General features: G+C 34.3%; 2 protein-coding genes across 2 annotated transcripts in view; one reads left to right on the plus strand and one right to left on the minus strand.

The window, feature by feature from the left end:
• The window catches only part of LOC142636831 (DNA-directed RNA polymerase III subunit 2), a 41,992-nt gene extending 31,664 nt beyond the window's left edge, over positions 1–10,328 (minus strand). Inside the window, exons 1-10 of the mRNA XM_075811127.1 lie at positions 10,171–10,328; positions 9,924–10,029; positions 9,680–9,801; positions 9,261–9,353; positions 3,037–3,112; positions 2,874–2,964; positions 2,708–2,760; positions 2,468–2,532; positions 358–463; positions 115–225 (exon numbers count right to left, since the gene is read on the minus strand). Of these exons, the coding sequence (XP_075667242.1) occupies positions 115–225; positions 358–463; positions 2,468–2,532; positions 2,708–2,760; positions 2,874–2,964; positions 3,037–3,112; positions 9,261–9,353; positions 9,680–9,801; positions 9,924–10,029; positions 10,171–10,220 (873 nt within the window). The 5' untranslated portion in view covers positions 10,221–10,328. The remainder of the gene's footprint in view (positions 1–114; positions 226–357; positions 464–2,467; positions 2,533–2,707; positions 2,761–2,873; positions 2,965–3,036; positions 3,113–9,260; positions 9,354–9,679; positions 9,802–9,923; positions 10,030–10,170) is intronic.
• Positions 10,329–15,469: 5,141 nt separating this feature from the next.
• LOC142634390 (uncharacterized) lies at positions 15,470–19,358 on the plus strand. Its single transcript, XM_075808681.1, has 2 exons — positions 15,470–15,855; positions 18,713–19,358. Exons 1-2 carry the CDS (start codon positions 15,548–15,550, stop codon positions 19,155–19,157), a joined length of 753 nt encoding a protein of 250 aa, XP_075664796.1. The 5' UTR covers positions 15,470–15,547; the 3' UTR covers positions 19,158–19,358.
• Positions 19,359–19,573: the final 215 nt, after the last annotated feature.

Consider the following 19,573-nt stretch of genomic DNA (forward strand, 5'->3'; position numbering starts at 1 on the left):
TTGTGGCTAAATTCTGCTTTGACTTATAAATTTTAGTTAGATTGCATAAACAATATTTGACATTTCCAACAAAGAGATTCAATGTAGACTTCAAATCCTTGACCATATTGCTACCTCAATGGATGGCAAAAGTACAGCACTATAACGAGGATCTCTTCCAACCATCTGTACAACTTCTTGATCACTCTCCATTCCCATTGCCTTCATGACTACCATAATAGGAATCTGTAGCAAATGTTTAATAATTTAAAATTATCAACAATATAATTATACAATAACTACGAAAAAGAGAGAAGCAAATAAACTTGGATCAGAGATGGACAAAAAGGGACAAATAAATGGTGGCTATGCAAAGACCTTTTCCGAAAACATATTTAGGTGCAAATACATCTTCCCCTTTTCCATCAAGATAACTGTTTTGCTTTTCCGATCCTCAGTGCTGCTTGTCACAGATGCGTTGATGCTGAAACCACCCAATGGAAGCAGCCGTAAATACATATTAAGTGATTACATAGTACCAAAACTAAAATTAGGAAGACTACAAATGAGTTACAAACATTAGTCAGGAAGTCATAATGGACTAGTATAATAACATAAAAGACCACCAGTAACAAAACTATTGAAAATTAAATCCCCCCCCCCCAAAAAAAATTAAGAAACACTCTGCGTGATTAACTGCATCCATATTGTAGTGAAAATATACCAGTAATATGATTTGAGTAAAAATACTTGGCTAATGTAGCTAGCCACAAGCCCAACTAACCATGGTTGGCACCATGGAACCTTTTATATCACTTGATCATGCTGGGACATGTCTCCAGTTACTTCCTTATTCTCTAATAATCATGCCTTATAACTTTTAAGCATTATTTTGTCTGCCCTTATTTCTCTTTGTCCGTTCCATATCAATATAGTCACTCTTTTGTACTAGAACATTCATAGGCATCATGTCCTAACCATCTCGAAAGATTCTACATCATTTTATCCTCAATTAATATTACCCTCACTGATGCAGACATCTACTTCGCAACTTCGTCTATTCAAGACTTATTTTATGGGAAATGTTTCATTTAAATCTGTAATATACCTGTAGGTACATCTATTGACTTTTTTTTTTCATTTTTGTTTTTTATGCCAACATTTAAAAATATTTTTTGAAATCTTAAACCTAATGGAATGCACACGTATTCCATACTATATATATTACATTCCATATATTACTAACTATGGTCATGTAATTTATATAGATAGCCTAACAAGTTGTCTAAATAAAATACACAGATTTTCATTTGGCCCGTCACCTATTTCCTCCAATCTGATTTGAAAGAAAATTTTGTGCATAGGGGATAGTTACCATTGGGATATCAGTTTTGTTTGCCTCATCCAAGGCTGGGAACTACAGTCGATCGCGACTTTTATGGATTTAACTTACTTTTTGGAGAAAAGACGAGTAACAGATACACTTTGTGAACTCTATCTTCACAGAATGTCTTCGAAGTCAAATCCTATTATAGAGTGTCACACTCAACATCTCATCAGTCATATACTTGAAAGAGTCTTTGGAAGCCTAAAGTTCTGACAAAGGCTAGCTTTGTACTACGGACTGCAGTGTTTGGGAAAATTTTAATTACAGATAACCTTTGAAAGCAGAGATTAGCTGTGATAGATTAGTGCTGCATGTGTAAGAGGAATAGGGAAACTATTGATCATCCACTTCTCCATTGCACAATGGCAAGAGAGCTTTGGACATAGAATTTTCACTGTTAAGGGTTTATTGGGTTATGCCACAAGATGTTGTGAAGCTTTCAGCAAGGAACGGCAAGTTTAGCAGGAGTTCTAATGTTGAAACCTGGAGCATGATCCCTCATCACCCTATGTGGGGTCTATGGAGGGAGAGGAATGCTCGGGCTTTGAGGGCTGGGGAAGATCAGTTCATAACCCGAAGCTTTTAATCCACAAGACGTTGTTTGAGTGGATAAATGTTTCGGGTTGTGTTTGTGTGCTGCTTTCCCTGATTTCCTTGACCGATATTTTTAGCGTTTAATTTTGGTAGATCTGTTGTACACTTCCGGTGTACATGGGTCTGCCCTTTCTGCTTTTTTAATGAAATTTTACTTTTAAAAAAAAAAAACTTTGAGAGGTTAAAATAAAGAAGTGATATACATACACATACACACACACACTAATATATATTTATATTATAAAATACAACTAAACTTCCTTAGTAGAGATAGGTGGAGCTTGACCACCAAAAAAATTCTACAGCTATGATGCTTGACACCATATATTTGGCGCCATTGTAGTTTCTACCCAAAGTAAGAATAAAATTTATCATTAAAACGACTCCCACCAGAGATCACTTGAATTGCAGAAAAAACTCATATGACAACTAAAATAATGAAAAAAGAGGAACACAAAGATAATTGGAAAAGGCTAAGTAATACAAAAAGCAAAAAGAAATACTCACTTTCCCTTCTTGTCACTATCAATAATAATCCTATTCTTAGATAGTTGCTCTTGTATCAACATCACCTGGGGATGATCAGAGGAGTCATAATATACAAATATCAGAAACTGCTATGAAAAAAAAAGGCTGAGAACAGAATCATGTACAGTTAAAATAACCACTTTTCAACTTTCTTTCATAAAAATATTTCTTAACATTCTACCCAATAATAGAATACATTATAATATGAGAGAATAATACCTTCTCTGTCCCTTTGATAACAAAATATCCTCCAGGATCAAGGGGGCACTCACCTGTAATCCACGTCCAAAAAATAATTATATATATGTAACAACAGAACATAGAAGTAAGACCACAAAAGCAGGGACAGGAAAGAGCTAATTAATTGAATTCTGTGCACACAAACCAAGTCTTGCAAGTTCAGCTTCATCTTTTCCATATAATACGCAGCAGCAACTCCTTAACATGATCGGCATTCTTCCAATATTAACATCATTCTGCAAGAACAAACCTTATATAATATCCAAACTCAAGTCACCAAATATAACCACAGTCGATTCTAGAAATACCTTCTCAAATCTGGTTTTTTGGGGATTATTTCCTTGAGTGTTGTACTCAACATTGACCAATATTGGAGCAGCATACCTTGAATTTACACATATCAATAACAAAATAATTCAGAATTTAAGCCATTAGTTTTCAAATAGTTTTTGCTAGCCGCATGAGCTTTGAGTCCCAGCCATCATATATGTAAATTTTCAAAGTACATGCGTACTCTTGTACACATGCAGAAACATGGATAATGCATATCAATAAAAGTAACAAGGAAAGAACGGAAAAGAAAAGAAAGAAAACATCCACCCAGCAACCAACAACTGGATGGCTAAAAAATTCCAACTGAAATAGTTGCAGATACTCCTTTAACTCAACAAAGACACCCCACTGTCCATAAGGGATACAACCCTGAACCAAATCTGCCAGCCAAAAAGGTTGAGTACTAAGCAACATTTCATTCCTCCAAAACTTTTTTTTTTTTTTTAACATCTTAAGTGGGGGAAGGGGATTTGAACACTGGACACCTCCATTAAAAATATTTTTTTTTTATAAGTAAGAATGATATATATACGAAAGGTTACTCTATGCCTGAAAAACACAGAGCAACCCAGAAATTACAAGAAGAAGAAAACAAAGAGAAACAAGAGAGAAAACCAAACAACAAAGAAATTACAATAGGAAAAGGGAGCAAAGAAAAGAAGGGAGGGAATCACTAGACGTGAGTCCCCACGCCCGAGACCAATCAAAAAGAGTTCTACTAAAAGAAGCAAGCAACTGATCACTAAAGCTATCTAAATCCTCAAAAGTCCTCCGATTCCGCTCCTTCCAAATACACCATAGGATGCACAACGGGACTAAATGCCAGATCTGAGACGAATGCTTCCCCAGCCAATTCCACCATCCAAAAAGCAAGTCTGGAATCGAACTAGGCATAACCCAAGCCAAGCCAAAAGTTCTAAAAACAAAGCTCCATAGCCGATAGGCCACCTCACAATGAAGAAGTAGGTGATCTACCGTCTCTCCACAATGACAGCACATAATGCACCAATCCACAAAATCCAATCTCCTCAATCTCAGATTGTCTCCCGTTAGGATCTTATTCCAAGCTACACACCAAACAAAAAAAGAAACTCACCTAGGGGCCTTTACTCTCCAAATAGCTTTCCAAGGAAAGATAGTTGAAGGAGAATTTCTTAATTTGTTATAGTACGACCGGATGTCAAAAGCCCCATTAGGCTTCAATTTCCATCTCATCCGGTCTCCAACATCCATAGGAGGGGATATAGCACCCAATATACGAAGAAACCGCAGCCCTTCATCCATCTCCCAATCATTAAAAAATCTACTAAACCGAACATTCCAAAATCTTCTATCCTCTGCCCCCTGCCTATGCAAAGAAGCTTCAACAAAAGCCTCCTTATCAATGGCAATGCCATACAGCCTTGGAAAAGCCAATTGAAAAGGTTGATCCCCATACCACCCATCCTGCCAAAACCTCACCCTATTCCCCAACCCAACCACAAACTGACAATTTTTACTGAAATCCTCCCAACCCAGGCGGATAAGCATTCTTCACCAGACTATTAGCAAACAAAGAGAAGTCTGGTCCATAAACCCAAAACAATCAAAAACAACAAAGATATGAATATTCAAAGGCATAAGTCAAATATGAACTTAATTTTGCAAGAATCTTCTAATTTTCTAAGTAAAAGATTTCTCTGATTAAATGACTTCAAGAATTTCTCAGAACACTAACCCAACATGTCCAAGAACTTTATACAATGGCTCTTGAGGTATAAGGGCATGCAATCCAATGTGAGAACATACCAGAAAGATTAACTACTATGTTCTTCTTCCTTTCCTTGATTGATAAGAAAATGACTTTCAGGGAAAGAACATGATACATTAGCATCTAAGCCTTAGGGAAAAAAAGGCCTATTAGTCCATTTTGTCTAGCCTGTTAGCTACTACACCTTTGTGATTTCACCTCTCCCTAATAGTCCAAGGGACACACTTTGGAGTTCAACAATCTCTCTATTCAAGTGAGGTCAATCAGACTAACATGAAAAGGACATCTCATTCTATAACTCACTTGCAACAATCTGTTAGAGATGAATTAAGAGTGGTTATCCTAGTTCTAAGCCACAAAATTCAGATCTGAGGAAATCAAGGCTAACAAACAGAAATGACTGAAATGAAGCATATGATTGAAGATTTGTCACAAGCTATACAAGCACTTCAATGACAGAAACTAGAGGGAGGCCCATATGGAGATTCTAGAGGGCAATTGTGAACCCTAGGACATACCAAAGGATAATGTTGAGGATGACATTGATGATAAATTGCATCCTCTTTCATGATATTGGAACCATAGAGCATGCGCCACAGGGCAGATTGGACGATCAGTTGATGCATGCACCTGAACAAAAGCAACTTTATGATTTCACATCCCTTTCTCTATAGCATTAAAGCTAGAATTAATTGAGCCAATCTTGAGGAAATTAATTGGTGCCAAAAATCTAGAGCACTCTGGTTGAAAGATGGAGACAGAAAAAGGAGGTTTTTTTATAGATTGGCCAATTCCCACAAATGCTATAATAATACAGCAAGCTTGAAGTGGATGGGGTACATCTTATGGAGGAACAAGAAGCAAAGGACCTAATTGTTTGTTTCTGTAAAAACCGCAATTCTGAGTTTAAAGATTGGAGACCACTGTATAGAATCTAGACTTGTTTTCTTAGTGAAACAAGTTGCAGATGGCTGGAAAGGGAATTCTCTAAAGACAAGATAATGGAGGGCCCTAAATGATATGGATGAAGATAAAACAAGGTTAGATGGTTTCACCATATCATTTTATAAACAGTTTTTTTATAAGTAAAAAACTTCGGTAAAATAAAATGAGAAAGTACATAGTACAAAAAGCACACAGGCAGTGTGCTATGATACCAGCAGAATTTCTATAACTAAATAACAATGAAAGTACAAAAATCAAGAAATTCATGGAAGAAACTGTAAGTAGAAACAATGGATGCATTTGCCCATTCAAATAGAGTTTGAAGGAAGGAAAGGTTCAAATCATGAGTTGTTCTTTCATTCCCCCGAAATGTACGCGCATTCCTTTCCCTCCAAATACCCCCGCATGAGACAATGAGAGATCATACTACAAATTACCATGGATCTATGTCTTTTAAAGCTGCATGTCCAACTAGCAAGAAGCTCCACAACACCACTTGGCATAACCCAATGAACACCAAAAAGTGAACATACCATATTCCACAACTTTCAAGCTACAGGGTAGTGTAGAATTAAGTGATCATCACTCTCCCCATTCCTCTTACACATACAACACCCACCACCACCACTTGCCTCCTCCTCAGATTATCAATAGTCAATATCATTCCCAGCACTTGGTCATCATCGAAATGGTCATATATGGTTAATTGTCCCCCATTGTTTAATGTAGTGTCTTTGGGGGGGGGGGGGGGAAGAAATAGTAGGTGTTTTGAAGATAATGAGAGATCCATACCAAAACTCAAGTTATTTTTCTTTAGAACTTTATTGGATTCACTCTCTTCTTTCTTTGATTTTCTTGATTCTTGTAATTTTTGTACTTGATTTGTTGACCCTTGTACACTCCTTGTGTACTAGGGTGTCCCTTTTTTATATCAATAAAACTTACTCCCTCCGTCCCAATTTGTTTGTCTTATTTGAAAAGTCAAACTTTTTAAGAGAACATCATTTATTGTTTTGTTTGCCTTATAAAAATATATAAATTTACAAAACTAACCTTAAATAAATTTATCAGCTCTTTTTTTTTTTAAAGAGTTACTCTTAATGAGACAACTAAAAAGGTGTCTCAATTAGATTGGTTTTATAAATATTTGTTAGTTCTTTTTTCAAATAGTTTTGAAAATAAAGTAGAGGTATAATAGGAACATTAGTAAATTAATGACTTTTATTTTTATAAACAGGACAATATTTTGAGACATCCCAAAATGAAATAGAGGACAAACTAACTAGGACGGAGGGAGTATTACTTATCAAAAAATATATATATATATCTTTCCCAACACCACAGCCCAAAGGAAGAAACTAACCTTTGTAGGAACTTTTGGTTTCCACAATGGCTTCTATGGAAAAGAAAGTAGATTAGTGGGTTGTAATGCCCCATAATAAGAACGAACTTCAAAAACCCCCCAAGGAGAGAGTTTCCAACATAATTTATCCACCCCATTTTGTCTCAAAGAAAATTTGAGGAAAAAAAAAACTTAAAAGAAAATTTGAAGTTATTTCCCGATTCTTTAAAAAAGGTCATCTCGTGTCTCATGAGATCTCACGATATGTGATTATAGTTTTAAATTTTTTATAAAAAAAAAAACCTAGCTTCCATACACACAAATAGCACAAGACTCCCTCCCTCATTTAGTCCACCTCTTTCATACACACAAATAGCACAAACGAACATAAACAATTTTTTTCTTGAGTTAAGCTCAAAATGTTCATAAATAGCTTAGTTCATTTATAGCCCTAGCTGATTAAATTTATCATATCTCATTAGCTTATGCTTTTAGGACAATCGGTAATTTAAAATGGTATCAGGTTGCCAGTGGTTGTTTGCTTGTGCAACCTTCATATCTAAGTTTGTTGGTTGTTCTTGTTAGCTGTTGGTGTGGCTGTGGTTGTTGATACTTGATGGTTTTTGTTGGTAATTGTTGTTGCTATTGGTTGTTGTTATTGCTCTCAGCAGGTTGTCTTGTGTTGCAGCTGCCAAAGTTGGTTGTTGGTCAGAGTAGATAGGGGAATCCCTTGTTTGCCTATGTGGTGATTTTTTGTTGTTTGGGTATAGGTTTTAGCTGTCCCTTACCCATGATAAGGATAACCTAACCCCTATAAAACCTTTGTTTGGTTTTGTTTGATATTAAAGAACTTCAACTGGTTCATCTTTTTTTTTGGACGGTTTAGCTTCAATTTTGGCCAGTTCACTATGTTTTCATCCTCTTCAAGCAATTTTGCCAGTTGTGTGTTACAAGCTGGATCTATATGACTATATGCTCTAGCTTGAGGGGAAGTGTTAAAGTATTGAGTTTATATTGATGTAATGGCCCAAGAGGGCAGTTATGTTGTAAGCCAATGTTGGGCTAACCCTAGCATGAAATCTCTATATATATACCCTGTTAGGGTTCACTGTAATAGATGACTTGAATATACAATAAAGATGTAGCCACTAGGGTTTTATGATGTGGGTGTAGGCCATTGGCCAATCCACATAATCCTTGTGTTCTTCTATCTCTCTTGCTTCTGCTTCTCTATATTATTTTATTCTTGTTTTTAACATAGTATTAGAGCAGGAGATCCTGAGTTCGATCATTATCTTCGCTCTACCTCCCATTTAAATGTTAAATTCCCACTTGTTAGGCCCCAACTGATTAAGGGGAAGTTTAAGCGCACGAGTGAGGGGAAGTGTTATAATTATAGTTAAATGATTAAACTCATCACTTCCTAATAACTTAAATTTTTGGATAGTCGGTAATTTAACATGGTATCAAAGCATGAGATCCTAAATTCAATCCTTGTCTCCTCTACTTTACCTCCCACTTAAATTCCCATGTATTAGGTCTCACCTATTAAAATGTAGTTTTCGCTCACATGTGAGGGGGAGTGTTAGAATTGAGCAGCTAAATTATTAAATTTACCATATCCCATTAGCTTAAGCTTTTGGAACAATTGTTAATTTAACACACTGTTTGCAGCGGGTAGCCACTGCATCAAAAGTAGACCATGTGATGCACATTATCAATTTACAATGGTTTTTTTATCATTCATTTGAGACAACCTAATGTGGGTTCTCCAATACTTAGCTCACGCAAAATGTTTATAAATATGTGCTTTAATGCTTTTATTTGCTTAGCATTCAACCAAAAAGTATCCAATAATGACTAATTGTTAGGACAAGTAATCTTTTCTATTGAACTATTTATCAACCATATGCCTTTGCAGGTTAGACTACGGTACAAAATCTGTCATGTCATTAGTTTAGGATGACAGGACGCAAATTCACCAACGGTGAATCCAAAAACAAAATAAAGAATTAATATATCTTTCAAATGCAGCACCTTAGCACTTTAAAAATTAAAAATAAATAGAATAACTATATGGACTAAAATCAGTCCCATGAATAGCAAATTACATGAAATCAAAAACATATATGATATGCATATGAAGGGCAAACAGAGCATACGTCATGTCAGATAAGCGGCAAAATTGGGGACAGATTTCATCATCGACACCATCGCTTGGTACTGAGGGTTTACCAATTCTGACATTTTTAAACCTGCATAAAAACGAGGAAAGGAAAACGGAACTGAATCAGTCAAAGAAACTGAAACTACTAACCTTAAAAAATCAAAATCTTAACACTTGGTTTTCAAACATTATTTCTAACAGAAATTCATCACTAGAATCAACTTTCCAAAAAGAAAATGCACACCCATTAAAGCAAGTACTATGATGTTTTTTAATCCTACAGCAACACCACAATCATATTAAAACTTATACACTATTGACTTCTAACCACAAAACGAATGCTACCCCACAAAGTATATTAATTTCAAGGCAACACATACACCCAAGAATTTTTAAAATAATCTAATGACTTACCTGACATAAACACTGGGGTCAAGGCTTGATTCAATACGGTCATTAGCTCGGACAATCTTCTTTATTCCAATATTCACAAAGTAGTTAAACGAATCCAAGTGTTGCTTCACTAGCCCCCTCACCTAAAATTTCCCACACCACAGTTACAACATTTATACATAAATACGCACATAAATAAATACCCATTCACACACGTACACTGATAAACAGGGAAAGATATATGAAATATAAACAAATGCAACACCTTTAGGAACTCGGGAACAAGCTGGTATTTGTCGACCGCGGATTTGATAGGGGCGGAGAGGAATTGCATGTCGATGTCCGGATTGTCAGGCAATTGCTTCCCAACACTGAAAGTTTCAATCTTTTTAGACATTTTTTTCATTGAGGCAATTTATCAAACACATAGAATGCAACCCAGCAAAATAAAAAATAATAAAAATTGACAAACAATGAAAAAGAATAAGGAAGAAAGGTTAAGGGTAGCTTACTGTTGATTTTGCTTTGTGGGGTCTTCCAAAGAATCCTTCTTTTCGCCCATGATGATCGCTTGCTTGCTCTTTTCTTCTCTCTTCTGTCTCTGTAACAAGCGGCGAATTGGGACCAAACCCCTTCTTAAACCCTCTCTCAAATATAAAAATAGAAGTTCCTACTTCTTCTTTTTTGTCAAAATATATTTTTTCACTAAAATTATTTTAAATTCTATTTTTCTCAAATGGTACTTTCATATATAAAATAAAATTAATAATTTTTAACCCCAAATTTAGAGAGTTACATAATTGTGCTTTAAAGGTATTTTCAACTTTTGTTAAGTATGAAATTTTATTTCTTCCCAATCATTCCATAATTACACTGGGAGTAGGAGAATACAAACTCTTGTCAATATACAATTTTTTCAACGGAACTTTACAAAACTTTTTTTTTTTTTTTTTTTAAGGAAAGGGATTTTACAAAATTTAAGGGACCGTTTGGTACATATGCTTAAAAACTGAAAATTTTTGTTTCAAAATATTTGTAAAAATATATGTGGATGAAAAAATGTGTAGGAACGTGTGAAATGTTGTTTAAAAACTGAAAATGTTTGTTTGAAAACATTAACCAAATACCCGCTTAACTTTTAAGTTTTGATTTATTTGTTTTTGTTATGTTTATATATATATATATGGGCTATATATTTTATTTTTTAATGGTGAAAGTGATGAGATAGTAACAGCTGTATAATGGAGTCAACTTGGAGTGAATACAAACCAAAGATACACAACATGAAATTGGACCTAACCTTGGATAGGTAGTATGTAATATCCTTTTCTTTTCTTTTTTTGCTTTTCCATTTACAAATCTTTTAAATCCCATCCAATCTTTCCCTTGTTGCCATTCTATCGGTTGCTGTCTTGCAGATGTTTACCATAGTGGCTTACATGCCTTTGGAGCATCCAAATTGATTCATACCAAGTCTTGCTTTGTTAAGTTCATTTTCTTGTACTTAAAAATAAAATTTAAATGTAAAATTTACTTGTACTTCAACAAAAAAAAAAGAAGAAGTAAAACGACTTTCCGGTGAAAGACTAAAGAAATACTTTCAAAAATTAGATTAAATTTCTGCATGACGTGCATTTCATCAAGGATTCTATGCACAACTTGAGGGGAATGTAGGAAAGTATAATTTACTTTTTATGTCATTGAAGACCAAAATCAAGTTAATGATTGTCAAATAAGATAAAATAACATGATTAGTTGCTGTAGTTGCTAGAAAAAAGTTGTGAAATTGAAATAACTAATTAAACAATAATTTAAAAATCAAAATATCATTGACTTTTGTTAGAAATTCACATTATAAACATATATTCCATTTTATTGTATTATCATATATAAAAAAGTTGAGCTCAAATGTCTTATAGGTCAGTGACATGATGAGTCCGTTTGGATAGAACTTATTGCTAAAAACTGAAAACTGAAAACACTGTAGCAAAATAATTTTTTAATGTGTAAAAAAACACTGTTCACTCTTTTTTTTACTGTTTATATGCCTTGGTGCACTGTTCATGTCCCATGAACAGTGCACCAAGCGCTGGTCATGTCCCATGAACAGTGCACCAAGCGCTGGTCTTTAAAAATAAAAAATAAAAAAAAAAAACGCAAACGCAAGGCAAAACGGGGATCCAAACGAGCAAGATATAGAGTCCGTTTGGATAAAACTTATTTTGCTGAAACTGAAAATTGAAAACTGAAAACACTGTAGCAAAATAATTTTTAAATATGTGAATAGTGCCGTGGGACCCATTTTTAATGAAAAATTTGCTGAAAAGTGAATTTTGTGGGTCCATGAACAGTATACAGTACACTGTTCACGGTTGAATTGGTCCACTATTGCGGCTATTGTTCATGCACAGTGCATGAACAGTAGCCGCTGCATCCTGAAACGCGCGCCCAGAAAAAAAAAAAAAAAAAAAAAAGGAAAACGCAGCAAGGAAACGCAACGTGAATAATTCGTATCCAAACGCCCTCATAATCTCTTTTGTAAGCTCATCTTTCCCAATGTTGTAATTATCGAATTAAAAAAAAAAAAGATGTTCAAAAAATAACAAAATATAGTTTTTTAGGGTATCGCCCAGTCAATATAAGTTATAACTTATAAGGCGGAACCGCATAAGCTCTAGAATCTTCGTACTTCCTTTTTCTCAATCGCATTATCACAACTTTCTACAACTACTCAATGTCCCATATGTATGAACCCATATAATTGAACTAGTTATGACTTCTAAGATGATCATCTTAAAGTAAACCATTAGTTTCTCTTTGGATGGTTGGCTTCTTATACCAAGTGTTGTCAAGTTTTTTATGCTTAATTTTTTAAAAACTTTTGAAAGTGTTGTTAAGTATTTCTTAATTATTTTTTAGGTAAATTATTCCTACTCAAGTATTCAAGTCTAAAAGAATGTCACCAACGTTAGCCATGTGAAGGCACTTTAACCCGATTAAAGTTGAAAAATAACTTGAAGCTGAAGCTGGAATTTGGGATTTTAGCATTAAAGTGCTTTTTTTAGAATCCATTCCATGATGACTGCTCTAATCATCAGACTAAAATACCAATCAGTTTTTTATTGAGGCAAAGTTCAAATATCAAATCTTTTATTCAATGATAAGAGACTTTACCAATTAAATTAACTGGAATCTAATAGCATTAGCTCTTTAGTGCATGGTTCCAACTTGTGGTAGAAATAATGAATCGATATAAATGTGTGCTTATTTTTTAAAATGAAACTCAATGCCCACCCATTGTTTAGAGAATAGCTAAAAACAATAATACGGATAAAACTTAGATATATTACTATAGTTGTAGTATATTATGTTCTTCAATTAAATTAAAACACATTTTTCTAAAAATATATTTCAAACATCTAATTGCATTGACTAACAAAATATAAATATTGTTGTATTTTCAAGGACAATTAATTTTAATCCACCGAAGTGTTTGAATTGAATTAAAGAACTCAATACGCTCTGTTTGTTTTGGCGATAATGTTTTAAAAAATAAATCATTTTCCAAAAAGTATTTTCAATAAAACTATCTTATTTTCTTATGTTTGGTTGCAACCTTAAATGAATTGAAAAACAATCTCTTAACTTTCCTTATTTAGCCTACTGTAAGATAAAGTTGATTTCCAAAAAAATTTAATGAAAAATAATCTCTAAAAATAAATCATACTTTTTTCTGTTGACCAAAGATAATTTTTTTTTAACTCATTTTTTCTAATGCTACCAAACACTGAAAAACACGAAAAATTATTTTTACACAACATTTTCTGTCGAAACAAACAGGGATGTATTATATCTTTAGATTATGTAACCAAGTTTTACCATAATAATAACAATATTAATATTGATATTAATATTAAATATTGACCATCATATCACTTTTGTTGGGTTTTATATTGTCTTTTGTCACGTTTAAAAAACTCTTTGACCACTTTTTTTATAAAAAAAAATTAAAAAAAGGAAAAAAATTTATGGAGAGCAGATTGTGAAAAGACTAAAATTGTCAAAAATCCCGATCTACTGTGGATTTTTAAGGGCCACTTACATTGGATTTACAAAAATAGGTTGACAAGAGCACATCATGCAATGCAATGACAACCCACAAAGGGTCATTAAATAAATAAAAAAATTGAGAGAGAAAAAATATTTTCCGCTACAGCGGATCTGGTGATCGAATTACTGTTTTATAATTTTATTTATTCTTATCTTTTTGTTTAAGACAAAGTAATTAATTTGTTTTGAAGTAAAATATTTTTTGAAAAATGTTTTTCTATTTTTAAATATTTGCTTGTAGATAAAATATAGTTAAACTTGTAAAATATAATTAGGAAAATCATTTATAAAAAGTTGTAAAATGTTTTACATTTGAAAATTTGGTAAAATATTTTGGAAAAAATGCCCAAACACTCCTTGAACTTTGAGGAAGTGGCTAAGACACCCCCTCGACTTTTATTTTAGCTAATTTACTCCTTACACTTTACACAACTGCCAAATAGAGTCATCGGTTAGTTAACTGTTAAACTCACGTTAGTCAATCACGTGACAAACACATGTAAAGAAAACTTGCCCAAGAAACTCAGTTTTACTCCGTGATCCACTCGGCCGGGTCAGGAATCGGAGCCCCGTGTCGGTTCACTTATCAACCAAACCAGAGAGTTCTAGCAAGCATAATAAGAAGAACTCGGACAAAACTGAGTCTCATTTCCCAGTTAAGAGATCCTTTCTCCCTTTCGGTGAACGCCTAAACCAGTGGACCTGAATTTTTTCTCTCTTTTGCTCAATAAATTGGGTAAGTTCTCTTTACACATGGATTGACTAAATTGGGCACTGATCTAGTGGCCGAAGACATCGCTCTAGAGACCTGTGCTTGTGATCTGATGGCTGGAGACTTCGCTCCGGCAACCAGTGCCAGCGATCTAGTCAGTGGACAGTGACTCTTCTTCGCGACCAGTGCCGACAGTCCAATGTTCGGAGACTCCACTTTGACGACAAGTGCCGGCAATCTAGTTACAAAAGACACCTCACCAGTGATCAGTGCCGGTAGTTTACTTCTTGACAAAATGGGGCGTAAAGTTTTTGTCACTTAAATTCTATTTAAGCTCAAAATAATGTCATTAAAAAAAAAAATGCTGTTTTGAATCTTATTAAAGTCATGTCAAATATTATTTTCACTAAATTGTAATTTATATCTTTAAAGTTTTAAGTAATTTTAATTCAGTCTCCTTAAATTTTAAATTTTGAGTCCATAAAATTAGCTTGTTTTTGAGTTAGGGTGTATTGGTATAAGTTATTAGAAAATTGTGTTTCAAGTTTAAAATGAGTATTTGTAAAAAAATTATAAAGAGTTGCGGTTGCAAAACATAGCTTTGGGTTTTAAAAATACTCTTTTATTTTCCCAAAACACCTAATTAAACAAGCCATGGATATAACACTTAACTGACATCTTATCATGGTTCATTTCATAATGAAAAAAAAAAAAAAATTATCTTTTAATAAAATAAAAAATCCAAACAATACATATTAGTTGAAATTGAAATTTAGCTCAATTGGTGAATTTAAGAGATTTGATTTTTAATCTTTGCCTACATTTAAGACCGATTGATATCTAAGTCTGTTATTAAGGATGCTATTAAAAAAAATTGAAATAAAATTTCGAAACTGTAGAAGGAAAAAAAAAATTACCCAAAAAAAAAAAAAACCAAAGCTTACATAAATTGCAAGCTAGGGAAGTAGTAGCATATAAAAGAAGGAGACGGCAGTTGCATAATTGCATTGCATATGTTCGTCAAAATTCCTGACAGAAAGAAAGAACGGAACACGAGATAAGACGACATGGGTAAGAGAGGAGGAGGAGGAGGAGGTTCCGGGAGCAAGAAATCAGCGCAAAAGTTGTCATCTTCAAATGGGTTTCACAATCCAATCTCGTTGAGAGAAGAGATCACTGGAAAAAAGCAAACAAAAGGAGGCAACTCTATCAATTCCAAGTCTATGTTAAAGCTCGAGCATTTGCAGAAGCTTGCGTCGTGGGCCAGTGGGGAGGCCGCTATTCCTTCTTTGGGTGCTCTTTTTGGGCAACGTTTGGCTGCTGTAACGGAGGCCACGGGGGCGCCACCGAACCATTCTCTGTTTTGTTGTGAGAGGTTGGGTTTCTTGTGTACTTGATTAAAGAGTAGATAGAGAGTATGGTTTTGGATAGGATTGAATGATATAGAAGAATATATGATATATGTAGAATGACTCTGATTAGTTTATTGAAAATTCATAGCTGACCCAATAGTTTTTGCAGCACAAAAGAGTTGACAGAAGTAGAAAAAAAGACTTTTTTTTGGGTTTTGGAGTAAGAAAATGGCATTTTAATTGAAGAGTTGATAGAGAGTATGATTTTGGGTAGGATGTAATGATGGAGAGGAATATAAGTGAAAGAGACTGATTAATCTGTTAGAGAATCCATAGATGACCCAATAGTTTTGCTCATAAAAATACTTGATAGAAGTAGTAAAAAAGACATTTTGATTAAGAGTTGATAGAGAGTATGATTTTGTATATGAGAATGATAGAGAAGAATATCAGTGAAAGACTCTGATTAGTCCGATGATAATCCATAGCTGACACAATAGTTTTGCAATTAAAAAGAGTTGATAGAAACCGTTAAAGAGACATTTAACTAAAGAGTAGATAGAGGGCATGATTTTGGATACGAAGAAGTGATAAAGAAGAATATTGTGAATGATCGTTGAGAGCCTATGGTCGACCCTATAGTTTTGCAATTAAGAAGAGTTGATAGAAAGTGTGATTTTGGATAGGATGATATGATAGAGAGGAATGTCAGTGAACAATTCTAATTAGTACATTGAGGATCAATGGCTGACATAGCAGTTTTGCAACTAAGGCTTTGTTGTTGCATTGGGAATTGCTTGTAGCAGTTTGGGCTTAGGTTTGCGGGTTATTGGATAGTTAGTTTGGTATGGATTGCACGTCTTTCTTGCAATTTAGATTCACCTGGAATATTAAATTTTTTTTTCTTGTTGAATATGGTAAACTGTTTTGACAATAAAATTAGAGCATGGAGTAGAAGAACCGATGGGATGTTTTAGTGAAAGTCTTGTTTGTAATTTGTTTGAATTTTGATTTGCTGCTAAATAGAGAACTGAAAGCAGTTGTCTTGTGTTTTGGTGTTTAGTGTAGGTTGAATGGTAAAAAGGATTTTATGCAGGGAAAGGAAAATATTTAGAGAGAGAGAGAGAGAGAGAGAGAGAGAGAGAGAGATTGCTGAGATGGAATTGAATGCGGGATCAAATGTGGATTGGTGTCAGCTTAGTTTACACTAATTATGCCTGTTGATGACTGCAGAATTACAATAATAGTTGGTGTGTATCCATGCTTCTGGGGTTCACGTGATAACTCAATAGTAATGACATCCTTTGTGGTTTGAACCCCACCTCTCCCACCCCCACTATCTACCTATGTAAAAGAAGCATATCCAGGCTTCTGGAATTAGGGTGATGATGGAACCTCAGAGAGTAATCTTATTAGGAGAGAGTGACGGAGAAAAGAGAGGAGAGAAAATGATTTCCATCTCCATGTTTTATGTTAATTTACAATGTTTTAAGTTAGTTTTTGTCAAAAAGAGTAGTCGCCACCAATAACTGACTCTCCAACTAGTACATCTTTTTGCCTTTTTGGAGCCCATCTAACTGCCCACAATTGGGTCCAAACATTTCCAACATAGGTCAGTTCCATTGACATTAATTTAGTTTCAATTGTCAAAATAACGGATGTGCATGGAGGTGCACATGCACAAACTTTTTAATCTTTTGAAGATGCATGTACTTATACTGAGAGTTATGTGGTTTTGTCCAAAATAAGCTTTTAATGCAAGAGCTGAGTCTTTGCATTGGGGAGAATTTCAATTGAGATTTTTGTTTATTTGTTGTGCTAGCCAATGCTAATGCTAAAGAATTATATGTGTTGGGATTGTGGAATAATATGTTCTTAGGCTTTCTACTTAATGTAAATAGGAAGAAATTTTAATGGAATTCAAGTAATTAGATCGAATGAGGGTGTTTTTTTGCAATTATGCTTGAAATTGATTAGAGTAAGTCAATATGGAAAGAAGTTGGCATGTCTCTATCACCTTCATTAATATATGCAAAGAAGTTTAATAGAAATCTTGGAAATTTTCAACACCCTTAAGACCAGTGAGACGATATGCATATGGAATCACTGTCCAAACCACAGGCATAAACCTTCAAGAATCTAATACAAATCATAAGCTTCATTGAAACAACTAGAACCTACACATGGGTTTTTGTCTCTCAAACCATGAATAGATGAACTTTTATTATCATCCCATTTGCCAAGTCTCTTTGGTGCAAATTTTGCTTAGTTCAGTATTGACTACATCTTAGTCCCAACAAGAATCTAGCTACTTGGTCTTTGTTAGGACATATCATTTGACCAGAGAGATTTTTATTTCTTGATCTGTCTTGAGTCTTCAGTGTGGCATTAATCAGCTTGGTGATTTTGTGCATTAAAGAGTTGTATTAGAGTATAATATCATGTAACCTGTAGGATATTGAAATTTAAATAAAAATATTGGTCTTAAATTGATTAGCAAATATGATGTATCAAATGGAGTTCTTCAAAAAGTTTTTGTTTTATTTTTTATTTTATATTCCTAAGTTGCCTTGTTGGATATCCTTAATAACTGTAAGAATTTTATGAGTTGAACTACCCACTGATTATATGATAATATATAATTTTTGCTTGATTACCTATTTACATGGAAGCAAGGAAATGGTTGTTTCCTATTACTTTCAAATTGCACTAACAACATCTACTTATTATAAATTCTAGAGGAAAAGTGTGCCACCAACATTGATTTGGATTGTTTGTTGGTTTCATTTGTATAGCTTGTTGGACTTAAAACTTAAGCTCTTTCCTTTTGTGGTAAATAACATATAGAGTGACTCTGATTGCCACGTAACTGTATTGCAGATGTGAAACAATCCTTCAGCCTGGGTTTAACTGCACTGTTCGAATAGAAAAGAATAGGGCAAAGGCAAGACGTAGGCACAAGAAATCTAATGGTTTTACACAGAACAATGTGGTGTACAAGTGTTACTTCTGTTCACATTGGAATCTAAGGAGAGGGACCCCGAAAGGACATATGAAAGAGATATGTCCCTCTAAGGCCAAAACATCTTTAAAATCAGAACCTGCAAAATCCAGGCTTCGGAAGTGCACTTGCTTGGAGAAGGTCACCAGAGGCAAAGATGATACCTATAAAACAAATAAGGTAGCTTCACCAGCCTTAGCCAGGGAGAATCCTACCACAAATGGTCCTGTAACTCCATTAGTCCCTACTACAGATAGTCCTGTGACTCCATTGGTGAGTAGTGGTTCTACTTTGTTGGAGGCTAGAAGGAGAAAGAGGAATTGATCAGCATTGAAGAAACCAGCTGGACCTGAAAATGATTCTACCCCAATAGATGTAGAAAAAACTGTTAGCTCAAATAAACGAAGAAGAAAATCTTGGACTAGTTTGAAGGAAATCGCTGAGAGCACCGAGTATGTTAGCAGTCGAAACATCACTAATTTGGCAATCCCTTTGTTTATATAATTGGAACAATTTTTTTGGTTGTAGTTCAATTTTGTTATACTTCAGTAGATCGGTACTGTTGGATGGAAATCACCGGGTCTTGTGTAAGAGTGAGGGAGAGTTGTTTATGTTGTTCTGAAACAAAAGGCAATGTTACCAAAGCAGCTACTACCTAACCAGTTAACCTAAATCAATTCCCATTGACCCCCTTAACAGTAATTTCTAACTTCACTTCCAAAGTTCCAATAATTCTTACT

The sequence above is a fragment of the Castanea sativa genome, chromosome 5 (genome assembly GCF_040712315.1).
Source record: "Castanea sativa cultivar Marrone di Chiusa Pesio chromosome 5, ASM4071231v1".
Taxonomy (NCBI): Eukaryota; Viridiplantae; Streptophyta; class Magnoliopsida; order Fagales; family Fagaceae; genus Castanea; species Castanea sativa.